Below are 23,193 nucleotides of genomic sequence, written 5' to 3' on the forward strand. Positions count from 1 at the left end.
ATCTGTATTTAAAAAAAAAAGGGGAGGTGGATAAACCTATCAGCAAGCCAACCAAATCAACAGCTGTTGTGGGGTAAACATTTAAGGATAGTAAAACTGTGACAAAATGAATAGACATTCAGAAAAAAAAAGGCCAATAAATTAATGTTGGCAGGAATCTACTAAAGCAAGCCACGTCTGACAGATGTGATATATCCTTAGATTAAGTTATACAAGCTTTTCCCAAGAGTTTTGTGGTTGACACAATGTATATTGAGTTAGTGTTTGACGAAGTACTACACAGCATGCTACAAGAATTAAAGCCAACAGGAGTATTGGGATATTAAGATCACTTCTCTTTTGGGTACCCCTGATCTGGACTTCGTTATAAAGGACACAGTTCCAAAGAGTGCAGACGACACGAAGCTCAATGAATCAGGTTATGACAGATTGTAGGTTAAATAGACTCGTGAATCAAGCAGATATACAGGTAATGCAATTTAATAGACAGAAGTACAGAATGATACATTTCATTGAAAGAATGAAAGATAATATAAAATTAATTGAACAATTTTTTGAAGGGGTGTATTAACAGAAAGACCTGGTTGTCTATGCTCACAAGTTGAAAAGCCATTTTAAAAAAAATATGGAACCCTCTTTTCTTGAAGGGGAGAATTCTTTATAAGAAAAAAAACTGCAGTTGCTGGAATTCTAAAACAACAAAAACACTGGAAATACTTAGCAACTCATGCCACACCTCCCCACAGATGTGGACTGATCTGAGTATTTCTGGCATTCTCTCTTTTTATAAAACATTGGTTAGGCCTCAGCTCGAGCTAATTGTTCAATATCTGGGTACAAGGCTTCAGGATGTCAAAATTGTGGAGGGTGCAATTACCACAAAATATGACAAAATATAAAAAAAAGTGACAAAAGACTTAAGCTTGTGGAGACAGTGGTGAAACTGGGGTTATTATCCTCAAAGCAGAGAAGGTTAAGAGAACATTTAATAGAGATGGTCAAAATCATCAATGTTTTTTATAATGAGAAACTGTCCTTAGTGACAGAATGCTAGTCACTCTGATTATTAAGCTAAAAGAGCTGGAGATAACACATGACAACAATCCACCTCACCACAGCGAAATATTGTGTTCTGAAATACACCATCTCAACAGGTGATACAAGTCAAAAGATATCTGGATAACTACCTGAAGGAAAAACAATATATGCACAACTATGATGGGGAAAGAAGACCCAAGTAGAAATAACTGACTGGGATTAATTGGATGGCACAAACAGCTGGCTGAATGGCCTCCTGTGCTGCAAGAATCATATCAGAACCGACTTGCTAAAACTCTTCATTTGGGTGCATGGGGGTGGTGGGGGCAGCAATGGCCAATTGCCTGGCTACATTAAAAGAGGAATGTCAACATCTATCAGCAAATGGCCAACTACAGCATCACGTATGACAAGCTCAAACAGATGCAGGGGAAAAGCTTTTTTATACACTCCATCAAGCACTTAAGTTTTAAAACATGGTTTAAATGCAGTTAAAATTCCTCTATAGCTCCCCTAACTTTCTCTTAAGCCTTAATGCACTACTCAGATGCATATAGCTCAAACACAAGCTCCCCTCGATGCTGGTCAGCAAATATATATAATGATCGATAATATGCATTGTGGATTTGATGATGATAGGAACTGGGTCTAGGCAGTGCAAATCCATTTTTGTCAGAACTATTATAGACATTGACTTTCAGACCACGAAATCTGCAAAGCCTTCCAACCCAACTCTCAGACAGTGCAAGTATAACCTCTCAAACCAAAAATGTGTAATACTTCTGTTCTCATCATGTAATTTATGGACAATTTAAAAATGTTTGTGTTTCAATGCCAGAAACCAAATGGTGGTTTACTTTGAACAGTGGTGAATCATTGATACATCAACTCACTGAACCGTGCATTTGGATTGGTTAAAAATTACTCCCCACCATTCAGAGATGTTCCCTTCCAGAAACTTACAACATGTAACTTTACATCAGTGGGAAAGAATGAAGGCAAATTTTCAAGATCCAGGTGGTTAAAATACTAGGAGGCAGAGGTATTTCTTCAAAACAGAAAATAATAAGCAGGCTGGATTTAGGTAGCTACAAGTGGATCACCACAATACCACAACTTGGGTGTGGCTATTTATAAACCACATTAATCACTTAGATGAGGGAACTGAGTATCGTTACAGTCTGTTATTGATAAATCTAATAAAATGTGCGACTATAAAAGGTGGTGGCAGATAAAGCATGATGGATACCAAAATCCATTTTAGTAGAAGAATGAAAAGACATTCTTTTGAAAGGTAGGAGGGTAAATAACGATTGGCACACGGAGGGATCTGGGATTGCTTGTACATGAACCATAAGGTTAACATGCAGGCATAGCAACAATTAAGTAGATATACTGTCAGTCATTATTACAAGGATGTTGGAGCACATTATATATGGCTTTTGTGAAACCACACTTAGAGCATATCTATAGCTTTGATCTCATCACCTCAGGGACAATATATGTACTTATGTTATGGGGCTGCCCTTTCATCCCAGGAATCCAGACATAATGGGTCTAGGTTCTCAAGAGCTTAAAAAGTGATAGTTGATTTTATTCAAACTTATAAAAATTCTTGACAGCTACAATCCCTACTCATGCTACTTTTTGTTTTTTTATCTTACAGACAAGTAGATTAGATGACTTACAGACCAAGGACAGAACTATGAGGCACCAGGTTGCAATGAACAAGTTTATAATACTGATGTTGAGGAAAAACTGGGAAGAGGGGGATGAACAGCAGAAATGTGAGGACAGTTGAAAATTTTATGGGACATTTGCCTTTTTGGATACATCTGATCAAAACTTGAGGTAATAGTGAAAATATTTTGAAAGGAGTAGACCTGATGAACCAAGTGGTCTCTTGTTACCTGCATAAATATTAATGGGATATGCTTGGCTGCAGCGACTCTCTAGTTAATTGCACCACCTCATTTCAGTTTAGTCTCCACTCAATACAATCCTTTTCACTGCTATACATAACCAGTTCCAAATTTCTCTCTCAAAGATAAAAGACGCGAGCATTGCTTAAGTATATTAAACCCATTGCCAATCATCATTAAACACAAACCAGAGCCTCTCAAAATGTATCCAAACTTAAGGTCCAGACATTACTCTAGAACCCAGATACCAATAACTTTTAAGGAAAAAAAATCTCTCATTTAGTATTATTATAGCTTGTTAACCATGTACATCATGAAAAAAAATGCCCTGGTTTTTCCAAGACAGAGAGCCTGGTGCGTGACTGCATTATGTGGATTTTGTTTTCTTACGAATAAACAGTCCAACTCAGTGGATAAACTCAAAGCAGTGCAGGAAGTTCTAGAACCTATAATGCTGGCTTTTCTGAAGGCCAGTCAGTGGGATTCAAAGAATAAAAAGCTTTACTTCGTGGAAAACACTAGATATTCCCTGGAGGGCCTTTAATTTAATGACATTGATATTTACAAGTACATTCGAGATTAAGTTAAAGTCTGCTAGAGATTTCTGCTCATCTCTGTCACTCTCAAGGCAACGAACCGACATGGCTGGGTTCTCTCCCTTGCTGATGGTAGTTTGTCAGTTCTCAAGGAAGGCCACGTAGTCAGTTAGTCTGGCCAACTGTTGTTCATTAGGAATCTGTGGTACTGGAGGAGGTTCTGTTAAAATTAAAAAGGCAAAAGAATCACTTTAAGTATCCATGCAAATACAGCTATTTATGTGGGGACTCAAACAAATGGAAACGTTTTAATGGGTGCTAAGCTTAATCATCGTAAGTTCAAGGAGTAGCAAGTAACCTGGATAAATAGGAAAAAGCTAATCAAACAGAAAAAAAAGCATGTTCCTTGTTTTGATGCATGATCAGTCGTTTTTCTTTACAAGGTTACAAAAAATCTTCCTTGAAATCATAAAATGCATTTCATCTGTAAAACATCTATTGAATGGCAACAGTTTAGATGCTGAAAGAAAATCCATCAACACTGCTTTAAAAACACCCACTGGAAAGTTGCATTCAAAAGTCACACTGAAGTTACCAAGTAAACTTGAGAAGGTGTCTTCCTCACTGGATTTCTTTACAACCAACCTATGAAATGCGATGCCAGAAAGCAACACAAACAAAGAAAAATTCTGGGAAATGCAATCAGATGCAGACACAAGTATGTTACAACTAAACCAGACTATTTCTGTCAACCCACTTTGAGTGAATGATTTACATGAAAAGTTAGTTTTCTATTTTCTGAAAGGCAGACGGAGAAGCCCATTTTTAAAAAAAAATTCCCTGCTCAAAAACTGACTCCATTGAGAAAAAAAGAGCTAGAGCACCACCTACCGGTTTTTTTGGGTACAACCATTCGTGTGGAAGGATCAGCCTGCCACCCTTGTTCTAATACAGCTGGAATCAGAAGGGAAACTAGAGTGAGCTTTGGAAAGTTGGAAAAATATCACTTCAAGATCAGAGCAATAACAAGGAAATGTAAACAAGATCCAGAAAAAAGCTTTTGTAACTCTCAACATGACTCATTTAATTTCCAGTTGTTCAAATGTTTGATATTTATCTGTCTGTTGTGTTTAATGTAAAATGAAGATGAATGGGGAATTTTATAGGTATGCATTTCACACCTTCTACAGGTATCAAATTAAACATTAATAATTCTTACATGTGCCTAAAGAATCTAGTTAATACGTAAAACAGTACAGCACAGGAACAGGCCCTTTGGCCCACCATGGCTGCGCCAACCATGATGACAAATTAAACTCATCCCATCTGCCTTACATGATCCATATCCCTCCATTCCCTACATGTTCATGTGCCTGTCTAAATGCCTCTTAAACGTTGCTATCTGCTCCCCCCACCCCACCCCAGCAGCATGTTCCAGGATCTACCACTCTGTGTAAATAAAAAAACCTTGCCTCACACATCTCCTTTAAACTTTCCCTCTACTATTTGACATTTTCACCTGGGGAAAAAGTGCCCAGTTAACATAACCACCTGCATGTCAGTTTTTTCTCAGCCTCCAACACTCCAGAGAAAATGATCTGCATTCGTCCAATGTCTCCTTATAGCTAATATTCTCTAATCCAGGCAACATCCTGGTGAACCTCTTCTGTACCCTTTCCAAAGCCTCCACCTCCTTCTGTAATGCAGTGACCAGACTGCACATAATATTCTAAATATGACCTGACCGAAAAGTTTTATACAGCTGCAACATGACTTTCTGACTTTAATACTCAGTGCCTCAACCAATTAAGGCAAGCATGCTGCATGCCTTCTTTATCACCCTATCTACTTGCGTTCATGCATCTGTTGCATATATTATAAAGCTACAATTTCCAAAGCAGCTCATAGAGCTGCTCCCTCACAGCTCCAGTTACTCAGGTTCAATCCTGACCCCTGGTGTAGAGTTTGCATATTCTCTCTATGAACACGTGGCTCTCCTCCGTATTCTCCAGTCCCCTCGCATATCCCAAAGACATGCAGGTTGTTAGGTTAACTGGGCACTGGAAACTGCTCGTAGTGCGTAAGTAAGTGGTAGAATTTGGTGGGGGGGGGGGGGGGGGTGATGGTGGGGAAAGAGTTGATGGGAGAATAAAATAGGACTACTGCAAATGGATGCTTGATGGTTATCATGGACAGTGGGCTGAAGAGCAATTTTTTGTGCTGTATGACTTATAGCAAAGGACTTCATACAAGTCAATTAAGAGTGGTTAAACAATGGCACTCTGCTCAGCTACAATTGATATTTATTAAGTACATCTTTCATAATAAAAGAGCCAAAATATTGTCATCACAGAAATGCAATTAATTTTGTAAAATCTAGAGAGCCAACATGTAGATGAATAATAAATATAATTGTCAGTTTTCAATAAAAGACTATGCTGGACCAATTAGTTACATTAAGTCCACAGCACAGAAGTGGCCATTCAGATCAACTGGTCGCCTTGCTCCATAGTTGCTGTGTAAAAAAGACCTTTTCTACTTTGGCTTTTCTGCAAATCATCTTAAATCTGATTACATACCTTTCTGCCAGTGGAAACAGTTCCTCCTTATTTAGGCTATCAAAGCCTTTCTTGATTTTGAATAGGCCAGCTTAAATTTCCCCTCAACATTTCCTGCTCTTTGAGGAAATAACTCCAGCTTTTATTGTCACCTGATGTGACAAAGTCTCTAATCCCAGTACCATTCTCAAATCTCTTTTGCATCATCTCTGAGGCCTTGACGTACTTCCTAAGATACAACGCCAGAAATGGACACGACAGTCCAACAAATGATTCATGCTTTCTTAATAAACCCAAAGATTCCTAGTACTTAGAACACAGAATAGTACAGTGCAGGAACAGACCCTTCGGCCCACCATGTCTGTGCCAACCATGATGCCAAACTAAACTAACGCCATCTGCCTGCCCCTGCCTACTTTTTGTATTAAGAAAACAGCTATCTTTAAAGACTTGCGTACATCAACTCCCATATCTGTTATCATACCCACTTTAAAACTGACTTCTGACTTATGTTCTCTTCTGATTTTTCCTTAAAAAGTGAATCACTCCAGTCTGAAAATCAAAGATCATCACTTCTATTTTCTCTCATTGTCAATTTTGTATAAAAGCTGTCATATCCCTTAAATTGTATGGGATTCAAATTTGCTAATATCTTTTACCGGGGTGGGCGGGGGGGTGGGTACTTCAAATGCTTTTGAAAATCTCTATTCAGAATATTAACCAAACTATCCTCTTTAACTTTCTTCTCATCAGATATTCACATGATTCCAAAAATTATTCCTTTTGTGTTTGTTTTAACCAACATTCATCCAAAAAGAATGGAGCTGGATGGGACCTGACCCTTGAATACCATCAACATACTCTGCACTTTTTGGATTAAAAGACGTGAACACATCGGTCTAAGTAGCCTGGAATGCATTTTATTTTCTTATACATAAATGTTGAGCAAATTGTGTAATGTTTGGGATCAGAGCTTGATGGATGAAGCAGTTCTTGTGGACCTGGAGTTCATATTGGGCTGTAATGGCTAAATAACAATTGTAAAGCTCTTGATTCAGAGCAAAGCCATGTCTGGACACATCTTAGAAATAAGTAAAAATGCTACCTTTAACAGCATCTTCTACCGGAAGCCCTACAAAGGCTGCAAGATCATCGGCACTAATTGAGGTGTATGCTTGAGCAACGAGACCGAAGGCACGTCGTCTTGTAGCATCTTAAAAAGAAAATTAATAGAACTCTGAAACTGTTCAGCAAATGTCAATGAAAACCTTCAGCAAATGTCAGTTTTGTTTTATTGTAAAAGTACTATACACAAAACTAAGGTGAGATGACATCCAGAATGTAACTGATCTACCTGAGCAAAAGATACTTGGTTGGTGGGGGGGGGGGGGGCTTTGAAGGGAGTGACAGTTTTTTTTGTTAGAGACATCAGAATTTTCAGAGAAGATTCTGCACTAATTACATAGATGACATGCAGCAGCAAATAATCTTTCCATGAGCGCCATCAATAAACAGCATTAAGTCTACTTGTCAGAATATAAGGTTGTCCAATAAAGCTTCTCCAAAACAGGAAGATCACTACTTACTATGAAAGTGCTTCCATGAAGTACAAACTATTCTATACAGTGCATATGTAGTTTGCAGATACCAAACTAAATTCCTGGTATCTTTCTGAAGGTTATAACTTATTCTCTATATAAAAAAAACTAAAATCAGGATAAGACACATTGAATGCAGGATTTGCACTCAATCGAAATCAGTAAATGATTTGCATAATAAACATGGTCAACTGATACTAACTTTAATGTTGCTGATGGGGCGTTTTTGCAGCATAGTAATTAATATCTAGAAATCTGAATCACTAATCCGGGGAAGTGAGTTTGAATCCCATCATGGCAGTTGAGACATTAAAATACAAGTAAATCTGGAATTAAAAGCAAAAATTGGTTTCAGTAATGATCCCTCCACGAAGGAATGAAAATGGTTACCCTTACCCAGACTGGTTTATGTGAGAGATGTTGGCTTGCCAGTCATGTCTGCATCCCATGAATTAAAAGTATTAGAGTAAAATTGAACTTCAGTTACGTCACTTCCACCGCATTACAAACTATGTTATTCTTTCAAATCAGCTATGCTTTTGAAAATCTATTATTTTCCATCAATTGTTAAAATGTTCAAAAATCAAATCAGGTTTTGGTGGGAGGGACCATTAAACAAGGGCAGTAGAATGGTAAATCATTCCTTAGCACTTAAATTCACATTACGAAGCCCTTAGTAAAAAAAAAGAACTCTAAATTGGGATATAGAGAAAGCAGACAAGGAAATAAGACCTAAAAAACCTGTTAGATAGTTAAGTTTTTTTCATATTTTTGTTAAAGCATCATTGTTTTATTTATTAGAGATCTGATATACTACTGTTATCTCTCAGTACGTGCAAATTAATAACTCACTGAATTCAGGCTGAATTGAAAGAGGAACAGATAGTTCTGCTGTAATGCACGTTTCCAAAATGCAAATTGAATATAACACAATCGATGAATTAGGGAACGCAAGGCCTTTGACAAGGTAGGCTGGTCTGGAAGGTGAGATTACATGGGATCCAGGGTGCACTAGCCAACTGGATACAAAATTGGTTTGGTGGTAGGGGTCAAGTAGTGGAGGGCTGATTTTCAGATTGCAGGCCTGTGATTAGCGGTGTGCTGCAGGGATCAGTGCTGGAGCCACTGTTGTTATCTATATTAATGATTTGTAAGAGAATGTAGTTGGCATGGTTAGTAAGTTTGCAGATGACACCAAAATTGATGGTATAGTGGACAGTGAAGAAGGTTATCTAAGATTACAACAGGATCGACTGGGAAAGTGGGCCAAGGAATGGCAGATGGAATTTAACTTGGACAAGTGTGAAGTGTTGCATTTGGCAAATTAAACCAGGGCAGGACTTGCACATTAAATGGCAGGGCCCTGCAGATTGTAGAGCAGGGAGACCTAGGGGTACAGATAGATAGTTATTTGAAAGTGATGACACAGGTAAGTAGGTTTGACATGCCTGACTTCAACAGTTAGGGCTTTGTGAGTTGTACCATGAGTTGGGACATCATGTTACAATTGTATAAGACACTGGTGAGACAGCACTTCGAATATTGCATGCAGTTCTTGTCACCTAGCTATAGAAAGGATGCTATTAAGCTGAAAAAGATGCAGAAAAGATTCACATGGATGTTGTTGGAACTGGAAGGCTTGAGATACAGGGAGAGACTAGATAGCCTGAGGCTTTTCTTCCTGGAGCATGAGAGGCTGAGGAGATGCATAATAAATAAATCATCAAGGAAGCAGGAGAGCAGCATCTCACAAACTATCCAGCCACTCTCATCAGCCACCTCCGGCCCAGTGTGTGGAATGGTCTGTAGTTCTTCAGAACTCACAGATCAGCAGTCCCATCTATATGTAAGTTTTGCTTATTCCATGTTTCCTTACACAGACCCCTGCAGCACTGGACCCATTTGAGGATTCACTGAGAAGCTTTCCACTCCACAACACACCTGAAAGCACATCACGGCAGATAGAGGTGCCACTTAGTGTGTTAACAGATCCATATACAATTACATTTAAAAGACATTTGGACAATTACATGGATAGGAAAGGTGTAGAGGAACATGGGTCAAATGCAAGTAAAGGGGACTAGCTTGGGTAGGCAACTTGGTCGGCATGGATCAGATGGGCCGAAGGGCCCATTTCCATGCTATAGGACTCCATGACACTGCAGCACAATCTATATTAACTGCCAGCTCTTTTCCACGGTGCTCGCACTCAAAAGCTCCCCACTTGGCTGGGATTGCGCACCCAGATTTTCAACTTTGCATCAGCAAAACTGAAAACCTCAGTTGACAAACTAATTTTTCCACAACACCTCTGCTTGGATCACACATTCTGCTTCTACAAATGTCAGATTTCCCTCTGAAAATACCTTTTTTCCTGAAACACTGTTAAAGATCATACCTCTTAGTTCTTCCATTATAGGCTGGATGGTATCAGACCATTGATGTGAGCTAATTACTGAGTAAATTCCTGGGAAATCTCTTTGCCAGACACGCTGCCCCACAGACCATATTGCTCCCAGCTCAGGATTAGCCTACAGTATGGAAGAGAAAGCAACATCACTAAGGTAGACAATTGAGAGTTCAGGTATTAAAGTTGACAATAAGGGTGGGACAATATTGGAACAGAACTACCTTTCTACACTGAGGCTTTTTGAGATTGACTACACCAAAAGCCATGCCATGGTACACATGAAAAAAGAAATGGAAGAGACAACATTGTTGTCCAATGTTGCAACTGAATTTAACTATTTCATACACTTAGCACTCTCCTAACATTAGAACATGGAACAGTAGAGCACAGGAACAGGCCTTTCGGCTTACGATGTCTGTGCCGACCATGATGCCAATCTAAACCAATCCCACCTGCCCGCACATGGTCTATATCCCTCCATTCCTGCCTGTTCATGTGCCTAAGTGCCCCTTAAACTCCACCATCGTGTCTGCTTCCACCATTTCCCCTGGCATCACATTACAGGTACCCACCACTCTCTGAAAAAAAAACTTGCTTCATATAAAAGTTCCCCCTCTCACCTTAAAAATAATGCCCTCTAGTATTTGACATTTCAACATTGGGAAAAACTCTATCTACCCAATCAATGCCTCTAATAATTTTTTAAACTTCTATCAGGTCACCCCACAGCCTCTGACACTCCAGAGAAAACAATCCAAGTTCGTCCAACTTCTCCTTATAGCTAATACTCTCTAAACCAGGGGACATCCTGGTGAACCTCTTTTGCACCCTCTCCAAAACCTTCACATCCTTCCTGTAATGCAGTGACCAGAACTGCAATAAACACTCCAAATGCAGCCTAACCCAAGTTTTATACAGCTGCAACATGACTTGCCAATTTTTATACTCAACACTCTGACCAATGAAGGCAATGTTGTACGCTTCTTTACCACTCTATTTTCTTGTGTTGTCACTTTCAGGGAGCTATGGACTTGTACCCAAGAGCCCTCTGTACATCCATGCTCCCAAGGGTCTTGTCATTTACTGTATTATGTTTCACCTCCCAAAGTGCAACACCTCAGACTTGTCTGGATTAAACTCCATCTTCCATTTCTTTGCCCACATTATTCAAGAAATTTGCCACATTATCCCAACATCAATTCAAGGACAACATATTATGCATTTGAAGAACCTCCAATTAAAGCATGCAAACTTGAACAGGAAAATACACCTCAATAAGGATTGTGTTCTATATAACACATAACATAAAAGGCTCTGAGTTGGTGACATTTGACTTAATCCTGCCTTATAAAGTGGCATTCTGGTGATTTTATCATTCTTTTGGCGATGAAATTCTGCAGCTGATCAATGTGCTCTTTGTTGAATGTTTATTACTTACACATTAGGAAAGCTTTTCCAGTGGAAAAAAATTATTCTAATACCTTATCTGACTCAGTGCCAAGTCCTAAAGTACTTCAAGACAAACAATGTCTGTATTTACAGAGCTCTCTTAAAAGGAAAATAAACATCCTAAGATGGTTCACTAGAGCATTGTCACATCAAATTTGACAGCTACCTACATATTGAACTGATGAGCATCTTGTCAAAAGGTCAGGGTACTAAGAAGCACCATAAAGAATGAAAATGTGGAATAGCAGTGGTCAAGGGTGGGAATTCCAGCATTGAAGGATTAGACAGCTGAAGGCTAACCACCAATGGCAGAGGGAGGAAATCTGGGGATGATTAAGAGGCCAAAAATGTAGGAGTACAGATATTTATTAAAGATTGTACTGCTGGTAGAGCTCAAAGTTAGGCAGGGATGAAACCACAGAGCAATAGTTATAATCTTCCAAAAAATCCTTGGATTCTGGAGAAGTGTGAGAGGATTGGAAAAATGCCAATGTAACATCTCTAAGCAAAAAGCAGGTAACTACTGGCCGATTAGTCTAACATCTACTGTTGGAAAAATGTTAAATCTATAACTGAAGAAATAGCAGCACATTTGGAAAATCAATCTAACCAGGCAGAGTAAGCATGGCTTCATGATGGGGAAATGATGTCTAAAAAATTTCTTAGTTTTTTTTTGAAAAGAGGTTATCTAAGATTACAATGGGATCTTAATCATTGGGCCATTGGACCAAGGAATGGCAAACAGAGTTTAATTCAGATAGATGAAAGGCATTTTGACAATGCAAACCAGGGCAGGATTTGCACAGTAAATGGTAGGACCCTGGGAGCATTTTAGAACAGAAAGACCTCAGGGTGCAGGTACATAGTTCCTTGAAAGTGGTGACACAGGTAGACAGGGTGGCGAAGAAGGTGTTTGACACGCTTGCCTTCATTGATCAGGATATGGAGTACAGGGGTCGGGATGACATTTACAGCTGTACAAGATGTTGGTAATGTCACATTTGGAGTATTGTGTGCAGTTCTGGTCACCCTGCTATTGGAAGAGTGTCATTAAACTGGAAAGGATGTAAGAAAATATTTTTGAGGACTACCGGGGCTGGAGAGTTTGAGTTATAAGGAGAGGCTGGATAGGCCTTGGAGCGAACGAGGCTGAGGGGTGACCTTATAGAGGTTTATAAAATAAATAAGTTAAATAGCCACAGTCTTTTCTCCAGAGTTGAGGAGCCCAAAACTAGAGGGCATAGGTTTAAAGTGAGAGGGGAAAGATTTAAAAGGGACCTGAGGGGCAACTTTTCCCACACAGAGGGTGGTGCGTATATGGAAAAAGCTGCCAGAGGAAGTGGTAGATGCCAGTACAATTACAATATTTAAAAGACATTTGGACAGATGCATGGATAGGAAAGATTTACAGGGACATGGGCCAAACACAGGTAAATGGGACTAGCTCCGTTAGGAAACTCGGTTGGCATGGACAAGTTGGGTCAAAGGGCCTGTTTCCATGATGTATAGCTGTATGACCAAGTCTTGACCACAGTGGATAGAGGGTAAACAGCAGATGCATTTTATTAGTTGCAGCCTCCCAACTCAAAAATGACCTTTGATCCCTACTCTCTATTTTCTGTGTTAACCAATCAATTCATGCCAGTATTTTAGCCCCAAGCCCACAAGGTCTAACTTTGTTTAATAAACCTCTTATGGCAACTAATCAAAGATCTTTTGAAAGTTCAAATCACCATACTAATTACCTATTCTGCCAGTTCTTGATCTCAGTCAAGACTCCACTACTGTCCCGGGCTCTTCCTAAATCTTTGACTCCCTTTCAGTTCGTCGTCTGAGAATCCCCACTTCTACAGTTTTCTGGGGTACTAAATTCCCCAAAAAAATCTAGAGAAGCAGCACCTACTTAGTCAAGGCTTAAATGGGAAATATCTTATTCTAAATATTCCTACTGGAAGAAACATCCTTTTGAAGTTTACCCCGTCAATCCCTCTCAAAATCCAGTTCATTCATTACAGGAACAGACCTGTTCTGCACTGCCCCCAATGCAAGTATATCCTGTCTTGAATATGGAGAGCAAAACTGTATGCAGTACTTCAGGTCAACTTGCAACAGTGACCTGAAAAGTAACATTGATATTTTCCTGTTTTTATATCGCATACCACTTGCACTAAAGGCCAAGTGACATGCTATATAAATACTAGTTTTGTCTTCATTAATTGATCCACTTTTATGCACTAGAACATCCAGATCCCTTTGTACCACAACATTTTGTAGTCTCACTCTATTTAAGTAATAATTTGCTTTTCCAAAGTGGATAACCTCCCATTTTCTTAGATTTGGCAAACATGATTTCCCTTACATAAATGCATGTTAATTCTGTTCAATCTTTTTTTTTAAGTACCCTGCTACCTTATTAACAGATTCTAGGATTTGTGTTACTACTGGTGCAAGGCTAGCTTGATAGCAGTTTTCTGTTTTCTCGGTCACTCCTTCCTTTAAAAGTAGGGTTACATGTGCTATCTTCCAATATATGGGAACCCCTCTAGAGTCTGAATTTTGGAAGGTAGAAAAACAGTGCACCAGCTATCTGTGTGGCCACTTCTTTCAAAACAGTGAGATGCAGGCCATCAGCTTGAGGATTTATCAGCTTTCTGTCCTGTTAATTTTCCCAAAACATTTTATTTTATTAATCTTTTTTCAACTCCCCATATGTCTCTTCTTCTATGAAACAAAGTATTTGTTTAATTTCTCTGTCAATTCCTTATTCCCCAATATAATTTCTCCTATCTCAGTCTGCAAGAGACCCACATTAAGTTTTGCTAACCATTTCCTTTTTACATATTTATTGAAGCCTTTATAGTCATTTATATATCTTGATAGATTACTCTTGTATTCTAATTTTCCTTACTTTGTAAATTTCTTGGTTATCCTTTGCTGAAATCTGAGATTTTCCCAATCCTTAGGTGTACTGCTCTTTTACAAGTCTTTTCCTTTGATCTAGTGTTATCTTTAACTTGCTAGCCTTGGCTGGACCATTTTTATTGTTGGGTTTCTGGACCTTTGACAGATATTTAATGCAAGCTATGTACTAATTCTTTAAATGCTTGCTATACTTCTTAATGTGGTTTCCCAATTCACCACAGTGAGTTTATGACACAAACCTTTCTATCGAGCCAAGACCCAAAAGTGAAAGATAATTGATAAAGACTCAGATCAGTTGCACCTTCATTTTTAAGAGACCTCACAGAAAATAGACAAAATAAACAATCGACTTCTTTAGCTTAGACCATAATATGAATCGATTTTGGCTATTAAGCTGCTTGTATATTGCAATGTTATTCAGTCTAAAATTTTGTTTAATAATGTTTATTAAATGCTTCATTGCATACTAAAGGTGTTATAAAAATACAAGTAGTGTTTTTTTGAGACAAACAACAATTCAGGAAAAAAATGCTTGTAAAACTATATGCTCACAGTTTTGATGGCTTGGGGTATTCTCTTCCAGAGATATCTTGCCGTATTCCTGTAATAACGAACAGAAACAGCACGTTTTTCAATGTAACAATTATTAAAGATTATTAAAGCACCAAACACATCAGTACAGTCATTTCCACTTGTGTTTGTATTGGAATGATACAATAACTTGAGTTGAAGCAAGTATCTTCAATTTGGTTTGAACATTATTACCGATTGGAGTACAACAGGGAATTCCAAAAAGACATTCAAGACCATGTATCTCCCTTAAATTGTGAGCAGTTCTAGAAGAGGAGACAACAGCCATAAAAGGATGAGGTCAGATGAGCCAGGTCATTTTTGGTTGAACCATTACATCATAAAGAGTAAAATTTCATTTAGACACGAGTTGTATCGTAATCCAAGTCGCAAAGGTCATAAGAGTCATATAGCATGGAAATGGCCCTTTGACAGTGAACCCAGCACTGATCACTGGCCACAGGCCTCCATTCTGAAAAACCCTCCAATTCCTACCGTCAAGCCAATCTTGTATCCAAATGGCTAGCTCACCCTTGATCTCATGTGATCAAACCTTCTGGATCAGCCTACCATGCAGAACCTTGTCAAATATTAGGCTAAAGTCCATGCAGACAGCATCTAATGCCCTACCCTCGTCAATACTCTTGGTCACAACCTTGAATATGATGATGAATTTTGCTCTTGGCACAGAGAAATTACATAAATTTGTGTAAAGTTGCCACATCTCTCAGTACTCACATGTCATTGTGCAGAAGATATAAAGCAAGAAGTTGGCCATAAACCTGAGGCGTTGCTATTCCACCTGGAGCCTGTAAATTAAGATAAAGGTGTGTAAATTCCACTGAAAAATAAAATAACCTTTCAGTTCTGATAAGTTACTGTTAACATGCAGCCCAGTGCAAAGAAACCAGGTCGGAAATGCTGCAGATTCAACAATGCATGTAGATCAGCTTTCCCAAAACAACTTTTACACACGTTATCAACATTTTTTCCTTATCAATGAATAAGTTCAAATGGTTGCTGGTCATCTCAGATTAGACACATTTCTGTCTATGTTGTGTCATTTGCTACCAGAATTATTTCCTCCTCTGTTCAGTTAATGTTCTGAGCCAATTCTGGCATTTCTAAATAGAAATGATTCAGCCTCTTTTCAAGTGTGCTCTCCTGAACTCATACAAATCAAGTTCAAGTTTACTGTCATGGGTATACATACCCAGGGTATAAATGCTATGAAAATTAGCTTTTTGCAGCAGCAGCACAGTACATTACAAACATAAATTATACATAACTTACACAACAAAATAAACAAAAATAAACATAATAGCACTAGCAAGTTGAGGAAAATATAGTTCAAGGTAGAATTAGAGCTTTTTCAGGCCTGTTCAAGAACCTGACAGCAGTGGGGAAGAAGCTGTTTTTGAACCCTGAGGTGTGGGTCTTCAGGCTCCTGTATTTCTTGTCTGATGGCAGCAAAGAGAAGGGGACTTGGCCCAGGTGGTGGGGGTGCTTAATGATGAATATTGCCTTCCTGAGCCATTGCCTCTTGCAGATGTCCTCGAGAGTGGGGAGAGCTGTATCCAAGATGGAACTGACTGAGTCCACCACTGTAGCCTCTTGCATTCATGTGCATTGGAGTTCACGTACAAGGCTGTGTTGCAATCAGAATGCTTTCTACTGTACAACTGTAGAAGTTTGTCAACATCTTCGACAACATGCCGAATCTCCTTAAACTTCTAAGAACATAGAGACGCCGGTGTGCCATCTTCATGGTTGCATCTATGTGCCGGGCCTGGGATAGATCCTCCGAGATGTTGACACCCAAGAACTTAAAGTTGCTCATCCTTTCCACTGCAGACCCTTCACTGAGGAGTGGTGCTAGTGATCATATTTTTAAAAAATTCTACACCACTGAAATTTTAGTTATTCACTTAGATATCAACTAGAAAGCAAGACAATGAGTGCATGCAAAACACACAGGCAAATCCAGTCTCCTTATACTCAAGTGCAAAGAGACCACAATTTAAATATAACAAACAGCTAAATGGGACTACCAAAGCTCTGAAATGTAGAGAATGCAGCAGACATGAGGACAAGAGTGGCAAAATGGGCAGATATCTGGCAGATGAAACTTAATGCAGAGAAGCAAGATTTTATTCAGGAAGAAAATAGGAGGGGGCAGCAAAAATAAACTAAATGGCACAATTTTAAGAGAAGTACAGCCACAGAAAGAGATTGGATTCTCAAGCGAATCTGAGAACAGCAGGCTATGAAGAATTCTAATTGGAGTTATGACTATCAATTCAAGTAACAGTACAAAAGCAAGGCAGCAGTACTAAGTCTTTAATAATTGCTGGCTAAGGCTCAAAACTAATGAGTCCAATTCCACAATGCCACTTTTAGGAGAATGGAAAGTCATGGAGATGAAACGAGCCTTGGGTTAGAAAGGCTGAGAATACATTCAAGAACACTACAATGATCAAAGTATTAAAAACTCTAAAGATTACAGAAAAAATTTTAAATTACTTCAATTCCTTACAGACAAGACATTTCAATTCATACAAGTCAGTGATAATAAATCTGATTCTAATCATTCTGATTCAGATTCTTCAACAGAGCTCCTCAACATGCGAGTGAATTGGTGCAACTCTGCCCTCCTGAAGCAGTTAAGATTTCTCTAAAGGAAACAACTTCCTTAAGTTACCCTATATTCCAGGTATAAGCATTAAACCAGATCACTCTTCTCTGTACTGATAGATTAATGAAGGGAGCACTTAATATTTTGTTTTGTAAAATAAAAATTACAAATGTTGTTTGGGATTTAAGGATAGGCTCCCACCCCTTCCAAAAAAGTAGTTTGAAAGGAAATATGATAAAATACTGGAAGTCATAGCAAGAAAATCAGTCATTGCAATGTATCTGCACAAGTAGTAAATACTGTTAGCAGGCACCAATTTCTGGAAAGCCACTTGTAGGCACACTCCTTGGGGACATGGCATTTGGTACATCTCAGCAATATCCAGAATGTTACAACCATGCCCACTCATCACACGATGCAAGTTCAAAAACTGATCATAGCCATTTTATGCCAACTACAACGTAAACACATCCATCCAGAATGTAACTTTTGCTTCAGCAATTAATATGATAGATACGCAAACCAATAAACATTCCAATGAGTACTTGAACAGGTCTATGAAACTGATCACATGCCAGAGGTGAACTGTGACACCATATGAGAAGAGCCAGCAACAGCCAAAGATATATTTAGAAAACTGAAACGCAATGGTCTGACTGGCTTGCAGCATCTAATTTGCTAGTTCCACTCAGAGTAAAGGCAGAGCAAGGCTGCTAAGCCTTGGTTCAACAATTTTCTTAGCACATAACTCAAAGAAGCTAAAGCTACAGTCCAACAATTTAAAGATATTGCACTCAGAAGTGTTCTAAATCTTTTGCATGAAAGTACAAAACTGCTTTGAAAGAGGTAACTTTTGTGAAACCAATAAAAAGATATAAAAGCACCGGGCCCAACTTTCATAAAGACTCAACAAACTAAAAATGGCAGCATTTAAACAGTGAGGTAATGACAACTTTATTGACGGGTGACAGTGGGTATTCCCCAACTATAAATTATTAACTGAGGGACTCATGTAGGATTTGTATCCGTATGGGTGGTTGACAGTCATTGTGGACTCAGTGGGATGGTGGCCCTGTTTCCATGCTGCTTACCTCTATGATTCTCTAAAAATTGCATGGGATCAAACACCAATTGTTCCAGATGAAACAAAAGGCCCAAGAACTTCTGTCTGTTAAAACAGCAAGAAATTACTAAAATGTCACCAGAAGAAACAAAGGCTGAGAAGTCAGGGGAAAACAAGATCTCTACACTTCTCTGTACTTCCTGGGAAAATAGTTTAATGCCACAGAATTAAAGTATTCAAAGATAACTATCTCTTATAGAAAATAAATACAGAATGAACTGCAACAACTTTCTTGCTCAAAAGCTTCCAAATCCCTGCCGAGAGCCCATTTATGGATAGTAGGATATTCAACGACCAAAATGTTCTTGCTAAGAAAAATGCAGAGAACATCACACAATTCACAAGGCACTCGTTGACCTATTGCTAACTAAATTCAAATATACAAGTTATCTGCACAAAATCCATGGATTTCACAATGGTAACCATCCCATTGTATAAATGATACCAGGATCAAATAAGGATGCAATCTTACACCCAGCGTTTTATGTCTCCTTCCACAATTTGCTTTTGAAAGTTATCAGTCTGAAACAAAAACTGAAACAAAGATGGACGTTGATTGTTCACTACCACATGGTTTCAAGGTAAATGTAGCTTCACAGAAAGAAAAAGAGGCCCACTTAGTTCAGGGTCTTGTGTACATTATGTGATGATGGCCAAGGGAGATGCTTCCTCTCCCCTTGGATACATTCTCTACCAGCCAGGAAACTGCACATTGGAACCCACCAACCCATCTACAGAGCAGCAGGAGACAATAATCTGGAGATGTTGGGCAGCACTGAGTGGGTGGCTGAAGAGTCACCCTGGCTTTCTGGGAGAGGTCCGAGTGTTTGGGGCTGGGCTGCAAGCTTCAGGCAGTGCATGTGCTGAGATATGTGAGATAGGTGGGGCTGCAATCATTTATTGCCATGGGCATACATACCTAGGGTATACATACCATGAAAATGACCGTTTGCAGCAACAGCACAGTAAATTACGAATATGACAAACATAGATGACACAAACTTAAATTAACATAAATTATACATAAGTTACATAACAAAATAAACATAACAGCATTAGTGCAAATTGAGGGAAATATAGTCCAAGGTAGAACTAGAACTTTTTCAGGTCCGTTCAAGAACCTGATGGCAGTGGGGAAGAAGCTGTTGTTGAACCTTGAGGTGTGGGTCTTCAGGCTCCTGTACCTCCTGCCTGATGGCAGCAATGAAAAGAGGGCATGGCCCAGATGGTGAGGGGTCCTTAATAATCGATGTTGCCTTACTGAGACATCACCTCTTTTCCTCAATGGTGAGGAGAGCTGTACCTGTGATGGAACTGGCTGAGTCCACCAGTCTCTGTAGCCTCTTTTATTGCATTGGAGTTTCCATGCGAGGCTGTGATGCGACCAGTTAGAATGCTGTCCACCGCACATCCGTGGAAGTCTGTCAGAGTTTTCGATGACATGCCAAATCTTCTTAAACTTCTAAGAAAATAGAGACACTGGCGTAGCTTCTTCATAGTTGCACCTATGTGCCAGGCCAGTGGGCTTCTTCACTTCTGGACAAGCAGCCAGCAGCTGTCGAGTGGGGCGAACAATGAGGGGATGCAAGGGAAAGGAAGGAGGAGCTAAGAAGGCAGGTGGTGTATAAAGAATAAAAGAGAGACAATTAAGGGGAGAATGAAGCAGGGAGTGGATCCGGGGGTTGGGCGGGGAGGGGGTTTGGGGTCTAGGATGAGGAAGAATGTGCGTGTGTGCATATAGTGTAACAGTGCAGCACAACCTTGTCTACAGTTGTCTCAGATCCCCTTATCATTGGACCCAAGCCCTCTCTCAGTCAAGACTGATTGGTAGCTCATATGTAACGTCCACCTTTTCACACACAAGCATCTCTTACTCCTGAAAGCTAGGGGGGGAAGCAAATCATCATTGATCCCAAGTGACTGCAGAAGAAAAAACAAAGGAGAACTTTGCACAAGTCACTTCCCATAATCTGCTCTTTACAGGTGACAGTTATTTTGCTTGCACTACCTTTAGCATAATCATCTACATTAGGAAAACAATTGTCCTATCAGAAAGCAATAACATTCCTCCAAATGCCCAAGAGAACAATAAGGTATTTAATAGTATTGAACACTGCTGCTAACTTGGTTCAAATGTTAGCAGTTCAATAATTAAGAGGAATGTGCGTATTGGCGGTCTTATTACCTGTGGTAAGTTTACTGCAGGTGTTTGGAACAAGACACTAAGTACATTATGTATTTATTGCATTTAGCACATTATGGCAACAACAGTAAGCTTAAATACTCTTAGAAAGACCCTTGGTTGATCCTACTGACCAACATAATATCAGCAGCCAAATCCTCAAGGCCACTGACCTATAGACCCTCAGATGATCTTTCATCAAAGTAAAACAAAACTGCAAAAACTGGATGTCCATTTGAACAGCCAGAATAAACATGCATTTTCTGGAGCAGCAGAATCAAATCCAGCGCAGCCACTGCTGACAATGCAGACCATCGCTCTCAGAAAGGCTAAGAAGCAAACCGCACTCTTCCACCTTCAGGTGAACTGACATGCATCTACCGTTGACCTTGGTTGAGTTCCCATCACCTGATAAGATGCTCCATTGCGTATAAATCATTTTTTTCTATTATGTACTCCCTTGCTTTAACATTGCTGTAGTAAGTTAATGCCACTGATGATCTTTCATTGACTAAGACCTGTATGTAATCCTTTCAGTCAGAGAAAAAGCTTTTCTGCATGGGAATCTTCATGAATTTGCACAACCATTTTCACTCATCTGCCTTATTTGATTTTTGCTTTTACCTATTCAGTTTGCCTTTGCAATCACTCTCTCAATCAGAATCCCTGCTACATTCCAAGATTTGCACAGATGCAATACCACATCTCTGTTCCTACAATGGCTTTGCATTTATCCTGTACTTAGGTATTGGTTTATTATTGTCACTTTTACCGAGGTACAGTGAAAAGCTTGTCTTACAAACCAATCGTACAGGTCAATTCATTACACAGTGCGGTTACATTGAGTTAGTACAAAGTGCATTGATGTGGTACTTTTCACAAAATCCAAATGCTTCACACCCAAACTATTGTAGAATTATAGTACTTGTTGTAATGTAGGAAATATAGTGTCAACATGCACACAGCAAGCTCCCACAAATAATGTAATAACAACTAGACAATCCATTGCAATGATGTTGAGTGGGGGGGACAAACCTCAGTCAGGACCCTAACAGGGGCTTCCCTGATCTTTTACAACATGGTGCCATGGAATCATTGATATTCATCTTAAAGAACACATGGAGCTTCAGTAAAATGCTTCACCCAAAAGACAGCATCCATCACTGTATAATACTCCTTCAGTATTGCACAGGAGTGCCGGCCTAAATTATTGTGAAGTCGTCTCTGGTGCTCTGCTTGAACCTTAGGACTCAAAGCTACAGGGAGGGGAAGGGATGAAGACAATGAGGGTAGGGGAGAGGAGTGTGGGGATCGGGGCAGGGGAGAGGTGGTGGTATAAGGTGTGGGCTGGGGGGTGAAGGGTTAGGTAGGGATGAGGGGTGGTATGAGGTGTGGGTTGGATGGGTGAGGTGGAGGAGAGGTGATGTAGTGCATGGGGTCAGGGGGTGGAGAGACGATGGGTGGGGGTTGGGGGGGAGACGATGGGTGGGGGTTGGTGAGATGATGTCTGGGGGATGATGATGCTCGGTATGGGGGGTGATGATATTTGGGGGAGTGGTGGGGATGTTGTTTGGGGGGTAGGGGGGATGATGTTTGGGAGTGGGGGATGATGTTTGGGGTGGGGGATAATATTTGGGGGAATGATGTTTGGGGGGCATGATGTTTTGGGGGTGGGGATGACGTTTGGGGGGATTGGGGGATGAAGTTTGGGAGTGGGGGATGACTTTTGGGGGGGTGGGAATGATGTTTAGGCGGGGTTGGGGGAATGATGTTGGGGGGGATGATGTTGGGGGGGATGATGTTGGGGGGGATGATGTTGGGGGGGATGATGTTGGGGGGGATGATGTTGGGGGGGATGATGTTGGGGGGATGATGTTGGGGGGGGATGATGTTGGGGGGGGATGATGTTGGGGGGGGATGATGTTGGGGGGGGATGATGTTGGGGGGGGGATGATGTTGGGGGGGGGATGATGTTGGGGGGGATGATGTTGGGGGGGGATGATGTTGGGGGGGAGGTGTGCCGTCTCCCTCGCTGCCCCCCACCCGCCCGGCTCCCGCTCGTCCGAGCTGGAGCCCCGGCCGTGGCGGGCGTCCCCGCTCGCTCTGCCCTACCTCCAGCTCCTGCGTCTCGCACTGCTCCAGCAACTTGCCGAAAGCCACAGACTTCCCCGCCATCAGCACAGCGGGCATCTTCCCCGTCCTCTACCCGCCGCGGCCGCCCTCCCTCCCGCACTTCCACTTCCGGGCCAC

The 23,193-nt window shown here is 40.2% G+C and overlaps 1 protein-coding gene across 1 annotated transcript; it reads right to left on the reverse strand.

The window, feature by feature from the left end:
• Positions 1–464: 464 nt before the first annotated feature.
• Positions 465–23,193, reverse strand: cops8 (COP9 signalosome subunit 8). Its single transcript, XM_052016021.1, has 7 exons — positions 23,056–23,193; positions 15,742–15,812; positions 14,986–15,034; positions 10,051–10,183; positions 7,160–7,267; positions 4,388–4,450; positions 465–3,716 (listed from the first exon to the last, which is right to left on the reverse strand). The coding sequence occupies exons 1-7, from the start codon at positions 23,131–23,133 to the stop codon at positions 3,637–3,639; spliced, it is 582 nt and encodes a 193-aa protein (XP_051871981.1). The 5' UTR covers positions 23,134–23,193; the 3' UTR covers positions 465–3,636.

Source organism: Pristis pectinata, chromosome 1, assembly GCF_009764475.1.
Source record: "Pristis pectinata isolate sPriPec2 chromosome 1, sPriPec2.1.pri, whole genome shotgun sequence".
In the NCBI taxonomy this organism is placed as follows: Eukaryota; Metazoa; Chordata; class Chondrichthyes; order Rhinopristiformes; family Pristidae; genus Pristis; species Pristis pectinata.